Source organism: Pezoporus occidentalis, unplaced genomic scaffold, assembly GCF_034315485.1.
Source record: "Pezoporus occidentalis ecotype Australia unplaced genomic scaffold, CSIRO_AGI_Poc_V1 ctg6, whole genome shotgun sequence".
In the NCBI taxonomy this organism is placed as follows: Eukaryota; Metazoa; Chordata; class Aves; order Psittaciformes; family Psittacidae; genus Pezoporus; species Pezoporus occidentalis.
In genome coordinates, this window is record NW_026915943.1 from 7,608,245 (window position 1) to 7,626,440 (window position 18,196).

Genomic DNA, 18,196 nt, shown 5'->3' on the forward strand with positions numbered 1-18,196 from the left:
CAAATGCAGAACAAAGATATATCAGCCTCCTTCTCACTTTTTTGCTCAAGAAGACAAAGGTTTATGGCAACTGCCTGGAACTTGAGAGAAACAGGTTCCCATTCCTCCTCAGCCAAAGACTCCATCTGACCCTGGGAAACTTGCTTTCCATCTGTCTCAGTGCCTGCCTACCACTTTTAGGCCACAAAACCACTTCTCTAACTCTTCTGCAGAAATACCTCCATTTGTTGAGCCCTTGAGCACATTGCAATGAAGCATATAAACCAGGTCTGAAGCAGCAGAGTGCTCTGGATCCCAGGCTAGGATAGCCTCCACCACCACCATCTTCATCTCCCTCTTTCTCTTCTTACCTCATTCACTCTTCGTGCTTCTGTACCAAGGAAGATTTTTTCAGGTGGTCCCAACTGACTCGCTATCCAATGGGCCCATGGTTTAGAGATATAAACTGCCTTTGAGAGACGCAGAACTTCTTTGAGGTTGTGTGAAACATTAACTCATCTTAGATCCTCATTTGGGAAAAATTAATAATTACATTTAAAACTTCATGTAATGGCTTAGGGGAAAAAAAAATGTGACTAATTTGAAAAGACACCCATTTTTGTATGAAGGCCACTTGGGACAGAAGAAGCCTTGTGTGATGGATCGTCTGCTCTGAGACATCGCATGACAGATTTATTTCAATCCTTGTGAGGAAATATCAAAATTGGAATTAATTTTTGCAGCAGTAGAACATATACCAAAATTTTTGTTAAATCACTTATTTTCATTGAGTTTCTTTCTCGTTTCGAATTAGAAGTTGCTCAAACTACTTTCTGACCAACACAACAACGTTTGTTCCTAGATTCTAGAAGCAATCATCTTCTTTTCAACCACTTAAACCTCTCCTTAATAACTTTATACTTGTGTCATTTTGACCAGGTTTTTTGCAAGTTGTGTTTTTCAATCTTTTCTTTATTTTCAGTTTTTTCTCTAATGCCTGATCAGTTTTAAATTATTTCTTGAATAAAACTATAATTTATGATTCTTGCTTATTCTATCAATCACACCAGGGTATATTCAAATACATTGGCAGATTTTGCAATACGGTGTAAATTAAAACTAATTTAACTCAGCAGTTTCATAGTTGCCTTGTGACAACACTGAAGGTCAGAAAAGTGTTAATTAAGCCGAATAAATCACATAATTGCCCTTCATAATAATAGATTAAGGTTCTGTTTGCTTTTGGATTCCCATTTCAGCTGTTCCTTTGCAAAAATGAAGGTTGAAAACCTTCTTTTCATGAAATATGCATTTGCAGTCATACGCTATCGCATATTTTCTAACATAACCAACACTGATAACACTGAATAGTGATCATGGGCAAAAATTCTCTTATATATTTTCAGATGATCTTTCTTTTTTTCCTCTTAAATCCCCTCCTACTGCTTCTGAAATATAATCCACTGCCATGATATAGCCATGATGTCAGCAGGGTAGAACTCTGTCCTCCGGCACACTGGAAACTATTGCCTTGGCCGTGGGCAAGTGTAAATTCTCACCCTCACAAGGTGACATAGGTCTGTCTATTCTGCAGTCCATAAAGGGGTTGCATACATAAAATCTGTGCCTATAATTGTGTAAACTAAAGAAAAATGTTAATACAAGAACAAACAAGTGTAGGCTGGTAATGAATAAATAGGTTTCCTAGAAATAGAAGAGCGAATGAGACTGCAGAACAGCTTTCAAGAGGAGTCTTGGGAACAGAAAGCCTATCACACCAAATAGTGTGATAAATCTGGCTACAGAAGGCCTGTCACACTAAAATAGTGTGATAACTTTATAAACATTAAAGGGCCAGACTTGTCAACAGGGGACTGGATTTAGGAGATGACCTAAACACATGCCCCTATTCCAGTATAATCAAAGAGAGGATACTGAAACTTGTGGGCAAAAGGTACAAGTTGTAAACCTTGCTTCTTTGTAATTGAGTTGATTTTTGGTAAGGCCAGAAGTTGTCCTCATAATACTCACCTTATTACTTATTCTACAGAAATTAGTTATATAAATTGATAGTTTTGCCAGGTTTGTATCTAACAGATCCTTTCACAACTGTTGTTGTTGTTTTTAAAAGAAAGGCCTGCTCCTTCTTTGGTGAAGTTATTCCACATGGCTTGGATGTACTGCCAAGGACAGAGCTGGAAAAAGCACTAACTCACCTGCACATAGCCAGGCATAACAGGCAAAATTCCAGGGTCTGAGCAGCAGCACTGTGCGGGGACCATGGGGGATCATGGCAGAGACACAGCTGGTACTGTAACTCTAGTGCCCGCATGGAGAAATCACAGGCCTTGGATACTTTAATCTACCCTGTCTATCACTGTGTTCCATGAGTTGAGTCTTTACACTTCACCCAATACTATTCAATATCCATATCGCACTCTTCTGTTATGATATGAATAGGACATAATGTTCCAAGAGGGAAGTCCTGCCATTCTTCCACAGCCTGCTAGCAGAGACAGTATTTTTGATGTAAGTCAGGCTATTTATACCTGAACGATGCAGTGCATCCCTTTGTTAAAAAGGAAACTGCAGAGTTCTCCATTTGCAACACCAGCCCATTGTCTCCTTGCCAGGCAGAGGGAAGATGTGTACCTTTGAAAGCTTTATTAAGCATTCTGCTTTGTAGTTGACCTTGTTGCGCAAGGTCTGAGTCTATTACTGCAAGTAGCGCAGCTCTTTAAAGTCTCCACTAGTGAAACGAATGAATGATGGAAAGATAACAAAATTAATGCAATTGTATCAGCAAAACAAATGTATTTTTTCTCCCACTGGGTAACTGAAAGGTGTATTGAGCTCAGTAGATACTCTGAAGTTGTTCACAAAGTCCTTCCTTCTCTAGATCCTCTTTTTTCTGCTGTGGTCAACTTCTCAAAGGCTGCTGCTGAATTTCACAGGAGACTTGAACAAGTTGACAAGAAAGAGTAAGTTTGAAAAAACCATGGTTTATATATAAATATATAAAATGTTTTATATATAAATATTTCAATATAGAGATACCTGCCTTAGGTACCCAGGGTGGCAGTTCTTTCTTTCTTTCCAATAACTATACAGGGAGTCTCTCCGATTAGTATAAAATGGAGCTCTTTAACTCCAAGAAAGGCAGTATGTGCTAAGATGAATTCTGCTTGCTGTGATGAATAGTATCAGCTGTAGAGCTTATTACTAGCATCACCTTGTCATGAAAATGATTGCAATACATGCAAAAGGCAGGTAGCAGTGAAAGGTAAAAGTTGGACTTTTCACCTCATGTTCAGTGCAAATGAAGTCATGTTTCCTCACTGTGTGAAACCTCTGTCTCCATTTCCCGCAGTCCAGTCACAGTGCGAATCATGAACGATCAGCTGATGTTTATAGAAAGAGCTTTCATCGATCCTCTTGGATTACCAGGAAGGAAGTTTTACAGGTGAGGAATGAGGTTTCTTGCCCAGCTGCCTAAGGCACTGTGGTTTTGAAAGTGAACATCACGCTAACCGATGCATCAGCTGAACTGCTCTTCATATAGGCCTCACATAGGAATTACAGCTTAACTGATGGGTTTCGATAATATCCAGTGTGTAGATGGCTTTGTTTATAACATCTGAGGAGAATTCCTTGGCTGCACCAGTCTCGTGGTGCCTAATTCCTCTCCTGGGGTCTGGCACTAAGTTTTTATTCACCATCCTACTCTGTGACTTTTCCTTGCAGCTGTGTAGCACTACTTCTGTTACTACTTGCTCTTTTAAAGCTGTACTAAGTGAGGATTGAGCGGAGAATCAACTGTACTGAACAGAAAGGAGAAAAGAGGGTGGAGTAAAAGGGAGAAGAGGATGAGAACAGATGTGTAATGAAAATCAGAAGTCCAGAAGAGAGGGTTTGGAGAGAGACCTTTGAACACAGGATAGATGAAATCCCATGAGCTGTGCTGTAGAGTCCCAGCTGCCCCAGCTTTGGCTGCTTCTGTAGATACAGCTATTAGCTTAAATAATTATTAGTTATTCTTGAAGTTTTCTCTCTACAAGCACGTGGGCCCAGAGAAAGACAATGTTTAGTGCACCACCATACATTTTATAGTGCATTTATTAACAACACTTGACAACAAGCTAACTGCCAGTGTCAGGTGTGTGACTGCCTCACTTTACTCTCAGCATCCCCATCTACTAATGACTGGCTATATCTAAGTCACTGATTGATGGCTTTCACACCAAGCCAGAGAAGTCCCTCAGGCAGGTAGAATTTGAGAATCACTCTTCCATCCTCTTAGGATAAACTGTCATTCACACTTCTGGAAGAATGAAATGGTTGTTTCCTACAGTTCTTCTTGTTGGGTATTAGGTATCACTTAGAACTGTCAGGACTTTTTAACTTGTTTTTTTACTGGCTTGCATTTATTGATGTAGTTTTAGTGCTTATTTTGATTTGGGAAGCCTCTCACGAGCTACAGATGTGCTTTGATACTTCCTATGAACAAAATCAATTTAAAAGCAGATCAACAACTATTCATTATTTAAGGAAAAAATCCCACCAACAAATGAAATTGATTCTTTTGCTCAGTTCTGCCCCAATACGATCACTTCTCCTCTGAAGAATTCATGCTTTTCTCAAGAATTATCCAGTAGATTTTTTTCCCCTCCTTTTACATTCCTTTCCCAGACCTTCTGCTTCCACCTGTCCTTTTATACACAGCAAGATGTCCTGTGTATTTGGTAAGTTCTGATTTTCACGAGGTTCACAGCTGCTTTATGTAGCGTACAACAGTTCCCTACAATGATCACACACACCATTAATGGTTACTTTAATTATTTAGTATAGTCCTATTTTCCTCTTTCCCCTCCCCAGGCATGTCATCTTTGCTCCAAGCAGCCACAACAAGTACGCTGGAGAGTCCTTCCCAGGGATCTATGATGCCCTGTTTGATATTGAAAGCAAAGCGGATCAGCGTGAAGCCTGGGAAGAAGTTAAGAGGCAGATTTCCATTGCAGCCTTCACTGTGCAGGCAGCAGCAGGGACACTGAAAGAAGTAGCATAGGATGATGGCTTCGATAAGCTCAAACAACCAAGTCACAAGTGCAGCTTATTGAGCCTGCTGCAGTGACCCAGTCTCTCCTGACTGTCTGCTGTACTGGAGTTCCCAACCTTCGGAATGTGTGTGAGTGTACTGGTGGGGTGGGAAGGAGCTTTGCATATCAAAGAACTCCTGAGTTAGAAGATTCTGCTTCTCTGATACTGACAATGCTCTTGCTTTAAGAACAGTCCTAGGTGGAGGCAAATTTGGGGGTAGGGGAAGGAAGAATTAGTTCCCAATTAGAGTTTCCTGAAAGATCTGCCAATTTTGAGGACCCTTTAGTTTAGATGTACAATTAGGAACCCCATTATTTGCCAAGCTGCCTGTAAATCTTGCCCATAGGAGTGATCAACAGCACACATATAGAATTCTATGATTCTTTATCAAGATTAAAAAATACAACACTGCTCTGCACCTGCATTTTTCTTGTTGGGGTAATTACTTTTATAACACAGGACACCAAAGGCACCTCTGTATTTCAGAATCTATTCTGCAGGGCTGGTGAACGCTCATTTCAATTATTTGCTTTCTTCTCCCACAAAAGCAGCACCAGCCATTCTTGATAATGAGAGGAAACAGCAGCTTAGATGCAGAAATCCAACAGCAATTCCTCAGGGATTCAGTGTCCATCCCTCTCAAAGTCACTGGGCCTCCCTCCTCTACTGGCACTTTGGAAAATAAAGACTTTGTGGGATAACCAGACATTGACCTCCCAGCTCCTTTTGGCACTTTCATTAGACCCAAACCCATTATGGCAGCTTTTGTTCCTATATTTTCCTGGAAAATCATCTTTCATTCAACTGTCTTCTTCCAGTTGAGGGAGCTGGAGGGCATTGGCACTATTGGCAAGGGGCTTGAGGTTATTCTGCTTTTAAATAAGACCTGAAGGAAGTTTCGCATCAGGAGCTGCTTTTGCGTTCAAAGAGAAACTGAAATGCATGAGAAAGGTCACTGTACAAGACTGTTTAATTTGTAGAAAAAACAATTCTTGCTTCATTTGCCCCTTAAATGTACTTCTCGTCTACATGCTTTATGAGTAATAAAAGCGCTAGAATTTTATCTCATCATGTTCCAGTTTGTGGGAGTTGATGATAGTCCATTTCTTCTCTTATGTAAAATATTCCACAGTTTTTCTCACAACCATAAATTGCACCAGGTTGTGGGAATAAAATCCTTTTTGTTTTATGGGGAACAGAACAGAAGTGGTACTAAAAGAAAGACAGAATTAGAGAAACAGGACAATTAGTAGGCTACAGAAGGAGTTGTTCTCATCTCAGGCACCTTCCATTCAGGCATTACTGTAGTTCAGTCCTTCAGGAAGTCATTTTGGGGTATATGCCACCAAGAGGCTTTCATTAGCATCACTTCCGTTAAGCCTTCTGAAAGATGAAGGACTTGTGTACCTGTGGATGTTCTGCTCATAGCTTATTGTTAAATTGCTTTTCACAAATCAAGACTTAGGCACATGAGGAGGAAATTCCTCTCCCACAGTCCAAGATTTACTCTCCTGTTGGAGAAAGGAGTGCCTGACCAACCTCATCAGCATGCACAAGACACAAGTAGTCAGTGCTAAGAACACCAGAACCGTGACTACATAGACTCACAGAATAGTTTGGGTTGGAAGGGACCTCCAAAGCTCATCAAGTCCAACTCCCTGCAATGAGCAGGGACATCTTCAGCTAGATCAGGTTGCCCAGCCTGGCCTTGAATCCCTCCAGGGATGGTGCCTCCACCACCTCTCTGGGCAACCTGTGCCAGTGTTTTACCACCCTCATTGTAAAGAATTTCTTCTTTATGGCTGTTATTTTCTTGACTTCTACATGATGAGGCCACTCGCCGTTATTGAGTTGTTCACCTCCACATCTGTAGCTTAAGGTGCTGCTGAAGGATGTGATACCTTGTGAACAGTGACTGGTACATTACTGCACCGTTTCTCCTTCCCTTCTGAATCACCCATTTTTCCTGCTCCGTTGTAGCTTTATGTTAACTGCAATGGGCAGTAACTGAATGTGCTTCCAAGGAAGGATTGGGATATCTCCATGGTGGAAAAAAGCCACTAGTGCCTCCTATGAACAGCAGCTAGCTTTGGATCTGTTGGTGGTTGCTGCCATTGGATCATCAGACAGCAAGGCAAAAAGGGATTTCCATATAAAAAGGAAGTATCTGTTGAAGAGTGATTCCTGCTTAATTTACAGAAATGTCTTTAATAACACAAACCAGTTAATAAATGCTTCACCAGTAAACATACCTTTTCAGTGGTAGCTAACCTTCGAAGTTCTGTGCCATGCAAAAGAACATATTCTCTGTTCTTGTTTCCAGGTGCAGTTCAAGGATGTAAGAATAAATTACAGCTCACATCAGGCTGAATGCACAGCTGGCAGTGATTGCTTTGATCCTTTTCTCAACTTAATTGCTAGCTCTGTATGAATGTAGGATCCATCATGACCCGATAGGCCCTGGGAAGTATACAAAATAGCTTAAGTCTATTTCCATTCCTGTCTATAAAGTTCTATTGCAGGAAAGGGATAATCCAAACCCTTATGAATAGGAAAACCAAACCACTTATAAATGCTTTATACAAATTGAATTCCATAAAGTCCCATATTCTTGGTATGGAAAGGATCGGTTACTCAGAGCTGAGATTGCCTCCCCTGCTTCAGCCAACAGTATCTCCTTTTCTGTAGGTGGGCAACCAGGCAACTGCTGCCATCCCACAGCCCAAAGGCTGCTTTATTTGTGTAGCTCATAATTTCAAAGAGTGGGGGGATTTTTCAGGCTCTCCTTATGCTCTGTCCTTCCCCAATTCCATCTGCACAGTTCACTCAGCCTGGCTGAAGCTATCTGTGAATCGTAGAGCAGTGAGAAACAAACCCTTCATAGAATCATAGAATGGCTTGGCTTGGAAAGGACCTTAAGATCATCCTGCTCCCATGGGCACGGACACCTTCCACTAGAGCAGGTTGCTCCAAGCCCTGTCCAACCTGGCCTTGAACACTGCCAGGGATTGGGTATGTTCAAGGCCAGGCTGGAGCTGGAAAACTCTTTGGCAAAATTAAACTGAGTAAAGTTAAACATCACTTGGATATTTGCTGATTGTCTCTTTAGAAAATCAGTTTTAAAGGGACAGTGCCAGGAGGTTATTTTGGATTATATATATGTGGTTGAAATACCTTTGGTTTGCCTTTGGAAAGGAAGCCGGAACACTTGGTCAATTTAGTGATGTCTGGAAAATGGGGATAACCTACATGTTCCCTTCTACAGTGAGTAAGTGATTAACACAATCCACTTACAACACTCATATATTTGTGCAAAATTAGCAGTAATTTAGAATAGTAATTCTGCTGTGGTTTTCAGTGAATGAATGAATGAATGAATCAATCAATCACAATAGAACCACCTCAAAATTGCTCTGCAGATCTTAAGCTTAATAAAAACTAAATCAAAACCTTTCAAGATTAAATGTTTGGGATTAAGTGATGCCAATGCTTCTCTCATCACCCTGTAATTTAGCCCTTCTCAAAGCTGACTCATGCATCAAGGGACTGCCTTTGAGTAGTGATGAAATTAAAACTTCCTTATCCCTGTATCCTGATGACTGAAGTACAAGTAACCAGCTGAAGAAGCTTCATAAATCTCCTCAGTAACTACACAGTTCAGGTGTAAGAACAGGGCATTTAGATTTGTCTGGTGTTATGGTTCTGCCAAAGCAAATTGTTGAGTATAGGTTCGGCTGATCTAAGCCTGTATTCTTTTACAACAGTGAAAAAACACAGTGTGTAACTCAGTGTATCTATTAAGGAAAAGACATTGCAAGAGAAAGGTCCTAAAGTCAATCAGCCCATTAAGCAGATGATCACAGTCAGCACTGGTACTATATGATGACTTTTCCACAGACCCAATTTCTATTGTTCTGTCCTTCTTCTAAAGCGTTTGACACTGTCCCACACGACGTCCTTGTCTCTAAATTGGAGAGACATCAATTTGATGGATGGACCACTCGGTGGATAAAGAACTGGCTGGATGGCCACATGCAAAGAGTTGTGGTCAATGGCTCAGTGTCCGGCTGGAGACCAGTAACGAGTGGTGTCCCTCAGGGACCGGTGTTGGGAGCGGTCTTGTTCAACATCTTCATCGCTGCCATGGACAGTGGGATTGAGTGCGCCCTCAGCAAGTTTGCCGATGACACCAAGCTGTGTGGTTCAGTTGATACGCTGGAGGGAAGGAATGCCATCCAGAGGGACCTTGACACACTTGTGAGGTGGGCTGATGCCAACCTCATGAAGTTTAACCATGCCAAGTGCAAGGTCCTACAGCTGGGTCGGAGCAATCCCAGGCACAGCTACAGGTTGGGCAGAGAAAAGATTCAGAGCAGCCTGGCAGAGAAGGACTTGGGGGTGTTGGCTAATGAGAAAATGAACATGAGCTGGCTTCAGTGTGCGCTTGCAGCCCAGAAAGCCAACCGTATCCTGGGCTGCATCAAAAGGAGCGTGACCAGCAGGTGGAAGGAGGTGATCCTGCCCCTCTACTCTGCTCTTGTGAGACCTCACCTGGAGTATTGTGTGCAGTTCTGGTGTCCTCAACATAAAAAGGACATGGAACTGTTGGAACAAGTCCAGAGGAGGCCACGAGGATGATCAGGGGACTGGAGCACCTCCTGTATGAAGACAGGCTGAGGAAGTTGGGGCTGTTCAGCCTGGAGAAGAGAAGGCTGCGTGGAGACCTCATAGCAGCCTTCCAGTATCTGAAGGGGGCCTATAGGGATGCTGGAGAGGGACTCTTCATTAGAGACTGTAGTGACAGGACAAGGGGTAATGGGTTAAAACTTAAACAGGGGAAGTTTAGATTGGATATAAGGAGGAAATTCTTTCCTGTCAGGGTGGTGAGGCACTGGAATGGGGTGCCCAGGGAGGCTGTGAATGCTCCATCCCTGGCAGTGTTCAAGGCCAAGTTGAACAGAGCCTTGGGTGACATGATTTAGTGTGAGGTGTAGCTGCCTATGGCAGGGGGGTTTGAACAAGATGATCTTAAGGTCCTTTCCAACCCTAACCTATGATTCTATGATTCTTCTATAGCTAACCTGTAAAATAATCTCTACATGCTCATAAGGGCCAAGAGAATGTGAACTCTATGGGCTACATAGTATTTTGCAACAGAAGAGGACCTGACAACCTGGTTATCAGCCCCCCCGACCCCAAACCAAATGGAGGAGCTATTGCTGTTCCTAGCCGTGCTGCTTAATAAAATATCAGGCAGCAGGTTTAAAACAAAGGGATTACTCACTGTACATGTCATTATATGGTGAACCTCATTGCTACAGGAGATTGTGAAAGGTACAGCAGGTTAAAAAAGGATCAGATGCATGCAAGGACTGCTCATGCCTGACAATGCAACTTTTCATTCAGAAGGCTCTAAAGCACTTGGAAATTAAAGCATATGGAGGCATGAAGGGATTAAAACATACCTGCTTCATTCCTTGCACTTCTCATGGAGAGATTATTGGGAAAGACAGTACTTTGCACTCATTGTGGTGCATCCACTGAATAAACAGCCTCTTAAGTGCTGGTCCTCTATTCATATGCACTGCCTTGAAACCCAAGAAAATTAATACCTTCAAAAGGTGCTCCTCCTCAAACCAAAATAACGATTAAATACATCAATCATGGCACTTATTTAATGAAACAAAGCAAACAACAAAATAGCTTGAAAGCAGAAGTAGTTTGTCCTCCAGTGGTGTCATTCAGAAGGTTAGAGGTGCTGTGCAGCGTGTGCACAGAAAGAGCTACTGCAGTGACCCCAAAAAACTCCTAAGGAAAACAGCAGCAGGATGAGATTCCGGAAGATACCAAAAGTCACTGAGGACTTTCTGCACCTCCCAGGCAATGCTGTAGAGACTCTCATGGAGGCAGAGCTGGAATCTACAGGAGACAGGGCATCAAAAGCAGCTGGGGACCTCCCTTCTGCAGCTGGTAGGAATAGCATATACTCCTCATGGCCTGTTCTTTCTCTTCCTTACTCTAAATTCCTCTGTTTTCAGTCATGGCGTTCTAGCATACAGTTACGAGTGCCATTAAGAGAGCTGAATGATGGTGAAGGTCATGGACTTCCCTATGGCAAAGCAGAGAAGACAACACTAATTATATGAAATACAGAAATCTTGCTTTCTGCTCTGCTGTTCTCTTCCGAGCCAAAGCAAAGCGCTCCTCGGTTCCTCACTGAGCAACACCTGCTATACAGAAACTGTCCCTAGAGAAACCAGCAGGAGCTGAATTTAGTGAGCAGCCTTTTCTAAGGCAAAAGACTCTTCCCATTACACCACTGAGACTAAAAGTAGCTCTGGTAAAACAATAGTGGCTTCTGCTTAACCCTGTAGTTCAACTGCAGGTCTATGGTGTATCAGTTGAGCCCTCAGTCAAATGCTGCTGTTACTTCTCAATTGTTAATTCTCTCATTCAGCGTCAGCAGGAGAACTTAGAAAGCCCCAGTGTTTTGGGAACTCTGTCCCACGGCTTCCCTCTGTACTTGCTTGGGCCAGTCATCATCTGTGAAGTCAAGGCAGCTTCAGTTGGTGTCAGCAGTTTTTGTCCTGATGGATTAAGCATCTTCTTCATTCAAGAAAATCTCTGAGCTATTCTGCAACCCAACCCATGAGGCATATCCATCTTCTGGATGAGGTTGGGGAGCTCAAAGAACAGAGGAGAAGGAGCAGGACTGGTTTGTTAGGCACCTCATGCATGAGGGGCTGGACCTGGTTCAAGTAAGCTGAACACGTCACAACCTTCTATGAAGGGAAAGAACAGGAGAGGCGATAATGGGAAAAGCATGTCAGAGGAGGGTACCAATCAGATAAGAATAGACTTGCTGTGCTTACATGGCACCTTCCCCAGATGTGCTTTGCTATCTTTGCTGACGCATTCCCGATGCTGCCACCCACACTACATCCAACCTCGGCTCTATTTTTAGAAGGAAACCCAAGCCAGTTGCTGGACACAGCGACTGTTGTGACAACACACCCTTACTTAACCCAGGGGCAGCAGGATACCACAGCTGGGGAAGCACAGATTGCTGTGAACACCGAGCACTGAAACATTCAGTTCCCTCTGAGATCACACATCCATGTTTCCTTACCCTGCCCACCAAAACCCGCTCTGGTACCTTCTGCTTTCATAAGCCCCATCTTCATCCCACAGCACATAACATCTTGGAACCCTGCCCTGCAGAACTGTGGGCACTTGCTTAGTGCTGCCCATTGCCACAGCAGAGAGTAAAGCACAAACATCCCACCTGCCTTATTGAAGGCAGAAATAAACACGCTTGGTAAGCAAAGGCGAGTTCATTGTTGGTATACTTGAAGTCTTACCTGTGTGATCAAAGAATGTTTAGTCTCTATTTATTACAGAAAAAAAGAAGAAAACTGTTGTTATTATATAAAACTATACAGAAACAAAGGGAGAACAAGTGAGGCAACAGCCGATTGGTCATGAGAGAACTTGCAACAGCCAAACAAGCTAGAACAAAGCTCCAGGCAGGCAAAGAGAAGTTCAGACAACACCAGCCTGGCACATCCTGAGACCATGCAGGGCCGGAGCAAAGCTGGTGCCCTGCTACCCGCTGTGGCAATGCTGCATTTATTGAACTGCCAGCAGAGACTGATGCTTGGGATATCCCCAGTGGTTATGGACAGCTACTTACATGTGGTTGTATACATACTTAGTATGCATGGTGTAGGACTTAGCATGCAGTCCTGGCAAAGCAGAGATTGCTGAAACAGACCTGGCTTTTCTTTCATTCTCAAGCCATCCCAGATCACATAATTCAGCCTTATTGGACTTGGGTTTTGCAAATATCACTCATTCCTGTCACCTGCAGTCTGACAGATGATAACCTGCCTGAGAACTAGATACTGATGCAGGGTTCAGTGTGTAACTGCAGAACTCAGCATTTCCTTGCGGGCAGTATTACACTGCGGTTTGTCCTCAAATGTGATCACCAGAATATGATCTGGCAAAATCTGTCAGCTCTTTGAGGGCTACTGCTCGTTCTGCAGACAAACGCACTTACAATTTCAGTGAAGAATACTTACAGTGTGTGGGGGACATGGCAATGTTCAACACTGCAGACTGCAATTGTACCCTTGACAAGTTACATTTACTCAAGTACCCCATGGGACAGTTCAAGATTAAACATACGTGCATTATATGATAAAACTGTGAAATGCAAAACCTCATTAGTTTTATAAAGGACTGGAGCACCTCTCCGATGAAGATGGGCTGAGAGAGTTGGGATTGTTCAGCCTGGGGAAGAGAAGATGCTGGGGAGACCTCTGAGCAGCTTCCAGTGTGTAAAACAGCTGACAAGAAAGCTGTAGAGGGGCTTTTACAAGGGCATGCAGGCATAGGACAAGGGGGAATGGCTTAAAGTTGAAAGAAGGGAGATTTAGATTAGATATTGGGAAGAAATACTTCCCTGTGAGAGTGCTGAGGCACTGGCACAGGGTGCCCAGAGACGCTGTGGCTAAGCCCCATCCCTGGCAGTGTTCAAGGCCAGGTTGGACAGGGCTTGCAGCAACCTGGTCTAGTGGAAAGTGTGGCAGGGTTGGAACTGGATGAGCTTTAAGGCCCTTCCAACCCAAAACATTCTGTGATTCCGTGACTGAGGTTTTTGGCTACTTTTCAGTGTAACAGTCTCAAACAAGCTGCAGCCTTCAGGGAACATGCATCATAGAATCATTAGGGTTGGAAAGGACCTTACGATCATCTAGTTCCAACAATATAATTGTTCAAGCATAAATGCAGACAAACAAGTCTGTGTTCCAAAGTAAAACGTTGAGGAGAAGTAACAACAGAAATGCTGAACAGCGCCTGTGTTCACACAGCAACAAGGTGAACCTTCATACAGATAAGGGAGAAAATGATCATTGACTGTGATTTGAAGTTTCCTTACTTTGGCTCATGGATGCTGTTAGAGCTGCTGCTTTGTGTCAACCTTCACTCTTAGCAGGTTTTCTATAAACCATTTTTTCTATACCCACAGGAAAACTCTTCTCATAAAAATTTATTTGCAACTACATTTTAATACCCTCCACTCATTTTACCATCTTCTTCACCGCTGCTCTTTATACACTTGGAAAGCATAAGGATCCCCGCAGTTATAAATCCATGTAAGTAAAAACTTAGTGTAACAGAAGTGCTGCCAGGCTTCCAATTTGCAGAGCTACAATAGAAGAGTAATTGTGAACTGGATGCTATAGCTGTAGGTTTTCTTCATGAGCAGACACTCCAGTTGTTAACTGCTTTCACAGATGAAGGCAGAACATTTAAAGTTTGGGTTAGTGTTTATGTACACAACAATATAGCTTGATTACAAAGCGTTCCCTTGAAAAAAATGAAGTCCCTTAGGGTTTAGAAGCGCGCAGCATCAACTCTGCCTTGTGGACATAAGCTTGATTTTCAATTAAGGAACAACAAATTCGGTTAAGTGCATTAAGCCAGAAGCACATGAGGTTAGTTTTCTCCGAAGCACTGAATACAGCAGCAGTACCTCAGCATCAGTATTTGTCACGAAATTAAAACACATTTCAGAGAACAAGGTTTCTGCACTGGTTCGGTGCTGGTTGTAAGCTCTGCCTACAGCTAGCCCTGAACGACTTCTGTTGCAGTGCAGCTTTTATTAATGTTTAACAAGGGATTCCTTTTTTCAAACACTTGTTTCCTGAAGGTAAAAACCATTATCTGATTCAAGAGGATACTTCCTAATCAGAGAGAAGAGAGACCAGCTGCAGGAAGACCAGCATGCTTTCTGGACAGCCAGGATCAGTCATCATACAGACTGCTCAATTTAAACACATCGGCACATTTCATGTATCACCAGGTTAGGGGTACCTGCTCCTGCAGCCCCTTTCCTTCTGGGCTCACAGGACTACAAATGCATTACCAGACACTGGTCATGTAGAGTAGTTCATTCCAACACTGCATCAGGTAAACACTGACTTTATGAACATGGGTTCAGATCTGTGTTCCTTAAGTGCGAACTCTTAAGGATCATACTCTCAAGGCCATCCACCCTCCTTACTGCCAATGTCCTACCTACCCAACCTTCGTTCTTCTGCAGACAACCCTTCCTTCTGCAAACTCAGAGAAACTGAATTTGCTTAACAAACATTTCACACTGTAACTAGATTAATCTGTAACAATCACAACAGTAATCTTGGTTATGTTTGGTTAAAACATGTACCCAAACTGTGAGAAAACACGAAGTTTTTATTACCACAGAGAGCTCTTCCCTGCGAGGGTGCTGAGGCGCTGGCACAGGGTGCCCAAAGAAGCTGTGGCTGCCCCATCCCTGGCAGTGCTCAAGGCCAGGTTGGACATGGCTTGGAGCAACCTGCTTTAGTGGAAGGTGTCCCTGCCTGTGGCAGATAGCTGGAACTGGGCAAGCTTTTAGGTCCCTTCCAACCCAAGCCAGTCTATTATTAAATGATTCTATGGATGTCAACACCAAAACGCAAATCCCTTTTCTCGAGGGAAGGCCAGAGGTCTGACACGTATCTTCTTCCTTTGTCCAAGTAAATACAAAAAAGGCAGCAGCACCACAGTACCTTCAGCCCAAACACTGTATTTGGAATTATTCCAGTTCCACTAAGTTTGCAAATGCTAAAAATTCTTGGACAGACCAATTCCTGGGAATGAGACAGGCGCCCTCTGAGCAGCCACACTTACTCAAACTGCTGCATGTAAGTATCTTGACTGGGCTGTGGTGTGAGGAAGCAACAAAGAAAACAAGTAAGGGGTGAAGAAGAAACCCTGAGCCACAGTCTCCTAAGACACAAGCTGACCTGTTGAAAACACCCACTTACATTTCACTTCACCAACGATGCTGTAAACCCAAAGGGAAGCTCTCTCCCGTAACAAAAGAAGTCAACACCCCTTCCTCCCCAGGTGCAACCAGTATGTAATAAGGATTTTATTGAATACAGTTAGAAAAAAATACTAGAGCATGAAGACATTAATTTCTGCAGGTAAGTTTTATGAATGTGCAGAATCAAACAACCATGCAAAAAGACATCTCCCCCCTCCAACTGTAATTCAGGACTCTTGTAATGGCAATATTATTACCACCTTAAAACAGTGTTCCAGACACATAATGCATTGCTTTAAAAAGGATTTTGTTCCTGAACGCAGCTGAAAAAGAATTTAGTAGCAATTGGGCAAGACCAATGATTAACAGGTACAGTATTTAGCCAATACTCATGCCATGTGTAAAGAGTGCAAGCAAAAAATGCATCATTACATAGAATAAGTAATTCTTTTGTTCAAGGCAAAATTTCTAGTAAAACTAATCCCCAAACTACTGAAATGGTGACTTGATAATGTACATGTTCCGGAAGATCATCCCATGGAAGATTTGTTTCGTCAAGTTACATCAGTGCCATGTAAAACATAAGAGTCAGAGTTGCTGGACAGCGAAGTGCTCAAGAGTATATTAACATTAAATTCCAGCTCCTCCAAGAAACGTTTCAGGTATCAGATGTAATGCTAGGTAGGAACATGGGCTTATACATGAGGGAAAAGATTAAGATTTCTCATGCAATTTGTCATACTAAAAAGGGATTGCGAAGGAAAGGTTTTATCTGCCATTTGAAGTCAGTTCTGAGACCTGCAATACACTGTCTACATGTGTAACATGTAAACCCACACTGAAATGCACCACAGCATTTAAAGGCTCATTCATTATAAAAGTATACTTTACCACATTGTTAAATACAGCGTAACTTCTGAAAACTTGAATAAAAGGGTACATTTAACAGCAAGTATTCCAGTACATACCTGTTTGCAATTTCACTTCACTCTTATTAGACAGGTGAAAGCCTGTACGATCAAAAAATCAGCTTTCAAGCCTTGCTTCTGGGACAGTCCTGTGATTATTTTGGTTTCACCTTCTCTCCACATTTACTACTAAAAGCTACAGCCAAAGCAATAATCTGTTGATGTGTCAGCTACCCCTACTCTTGTTGAGGTGCCACTACATGAAATACTGGGACCAAACACTGTATGTTGAAACCTGTTCTGAGCACTGCTCAGAACATTCAACTTGGGTAACTGATGCAGCTTTTGCAGCTTGATGATGAAGACACAGTTATAAGCTGCTAAGAATTAATGCAGTTAAACAAAAGATTTGTGGCAGTCTACACCATCTGAGAGTTTGTAATTTTGGGAAACATCACAGGCCATTGAAAACTAGACGGTTACTTGTAAAACCTGTACCTTCCTGCCTCATCAAAGCTGGGGATCTTTTGTATGCTTGCTTACTTTTTTGAACAGGAGAAATTTAAAAGGGGATTTATTGGTACTGATACAAGAAGTCATTATGGAACTCTGGAAGCATCTTTAAGTTTGAGCTGAGAGTATGAACAACAGCAAAAGAGTAGGAGGAATGAATAAAAAGCAAAAGCAAAGACCATTATTACAGGAGCATTCTTCTACTTCCGGACAAGCTGACTCAGCTACCAGCAGTCTGAAAGAGCCTATCAAACTGTTAGGGGATCCCAAAGTTTCAGCAGAAGAGGCCATTCATCCACATTGCTCTCTGTTTAGCATCTCGTATACTAAGGGAGAACACAACTTGCTAGAAATACCATTTTTCCCCCAAATCCCATTTCCATTGTAGCTCTTTAAACCATACTTTACATAATGTAAACCTACTGCATGTGTGGATGCAAATAAATTGAAAATATGTTAAAAATGTAGAAAAACATTTATATAGGGTATTTATATATCCATATGGCTAAACACACATTTGAACTTGCTTGTTAAGCAAGATCTTTATCCTGGCATTTGAACACTGCTCATTTTGCTGTCCAAGTTCAGAGTTCTGCATACAAAACCACAGATGGCATGCTAGCAGCTACAGCTATCTAGAACATTTCACTGAATAGCACTGAAGTGACTATTCTCAATATCACACCAATGTAAGCTCTGCTTGTCAGTTCAGAGCACATCAGGGAACAGCTGTTCAACTTTTAGAGGACCTTTTGCAGGCATAGTTTTTTGTGAGCTTGCACTCCATCACTTCACAACACTGATTTGACAGTGACAGATTTATATACAGGGGAAAAAAAAA

At 42.4% G+C, this 18,196-nt stretch overlaps 1 protein-coding gene and 1 long non-coding RNA gene across 3 annotated transcripts in view; one reads left to right on the forward strand and one right to left on the reverse strand.

The window, feature by feature from the left end:
• Window positions 1-6,144, forward strand: part of LOC134174373 (N-acetylated-alpha-linked acidic dipeptidase 2-like) — a 31,081-nt gene extending 24,937 nt beyond the window's left edge. Inside the window, exons 17-20 of one of the 2 annotated variants that reach the window (XM_062639282.1) lie at window positions 2,879-2,960; window positions 3,350-3,442; window positions 4,669-4,721; window positions 4,855-6,144. In XM_062639282.1, the coding sequence (XP_062495266.1) occupies window positions 2,879-2,960; window positions 3,350-3,442; window positions 4,669-4,721; window positions 4,855-5,030 (404 nt within the window). In that variant the 3' untranslated portion in view covers window positions 5,031-6,144. The remainder of the gene's footprint in view (window positions 1-2,878; window positions 2,961-3,349; window positions 3,443-4,668; window positions 4,722-4,854) is intronic. The other variant, XM_062639283.1, reaches the window with a different exon arrangement.
• Window positions 6,145-8,361: 2,217 nt separating this feature from the next.
• Window positions 8,362-13,234, reverse strand: LOC134174375 (uncharacterized). The gene is made up of 2 exons (XR_009968620.1): window positions 10,128-13,234; window positions 8,362-8,982 (listed from the first exon to the last, which is right to left on the reverse strand). It is a non-coding gene; the product is annotated as an uncharacterized LOC134174375 (long non-coding RNA).
• Between the last annotated feature and the right edge of the window lie 4,962 nt (window positions 13,235-18,196).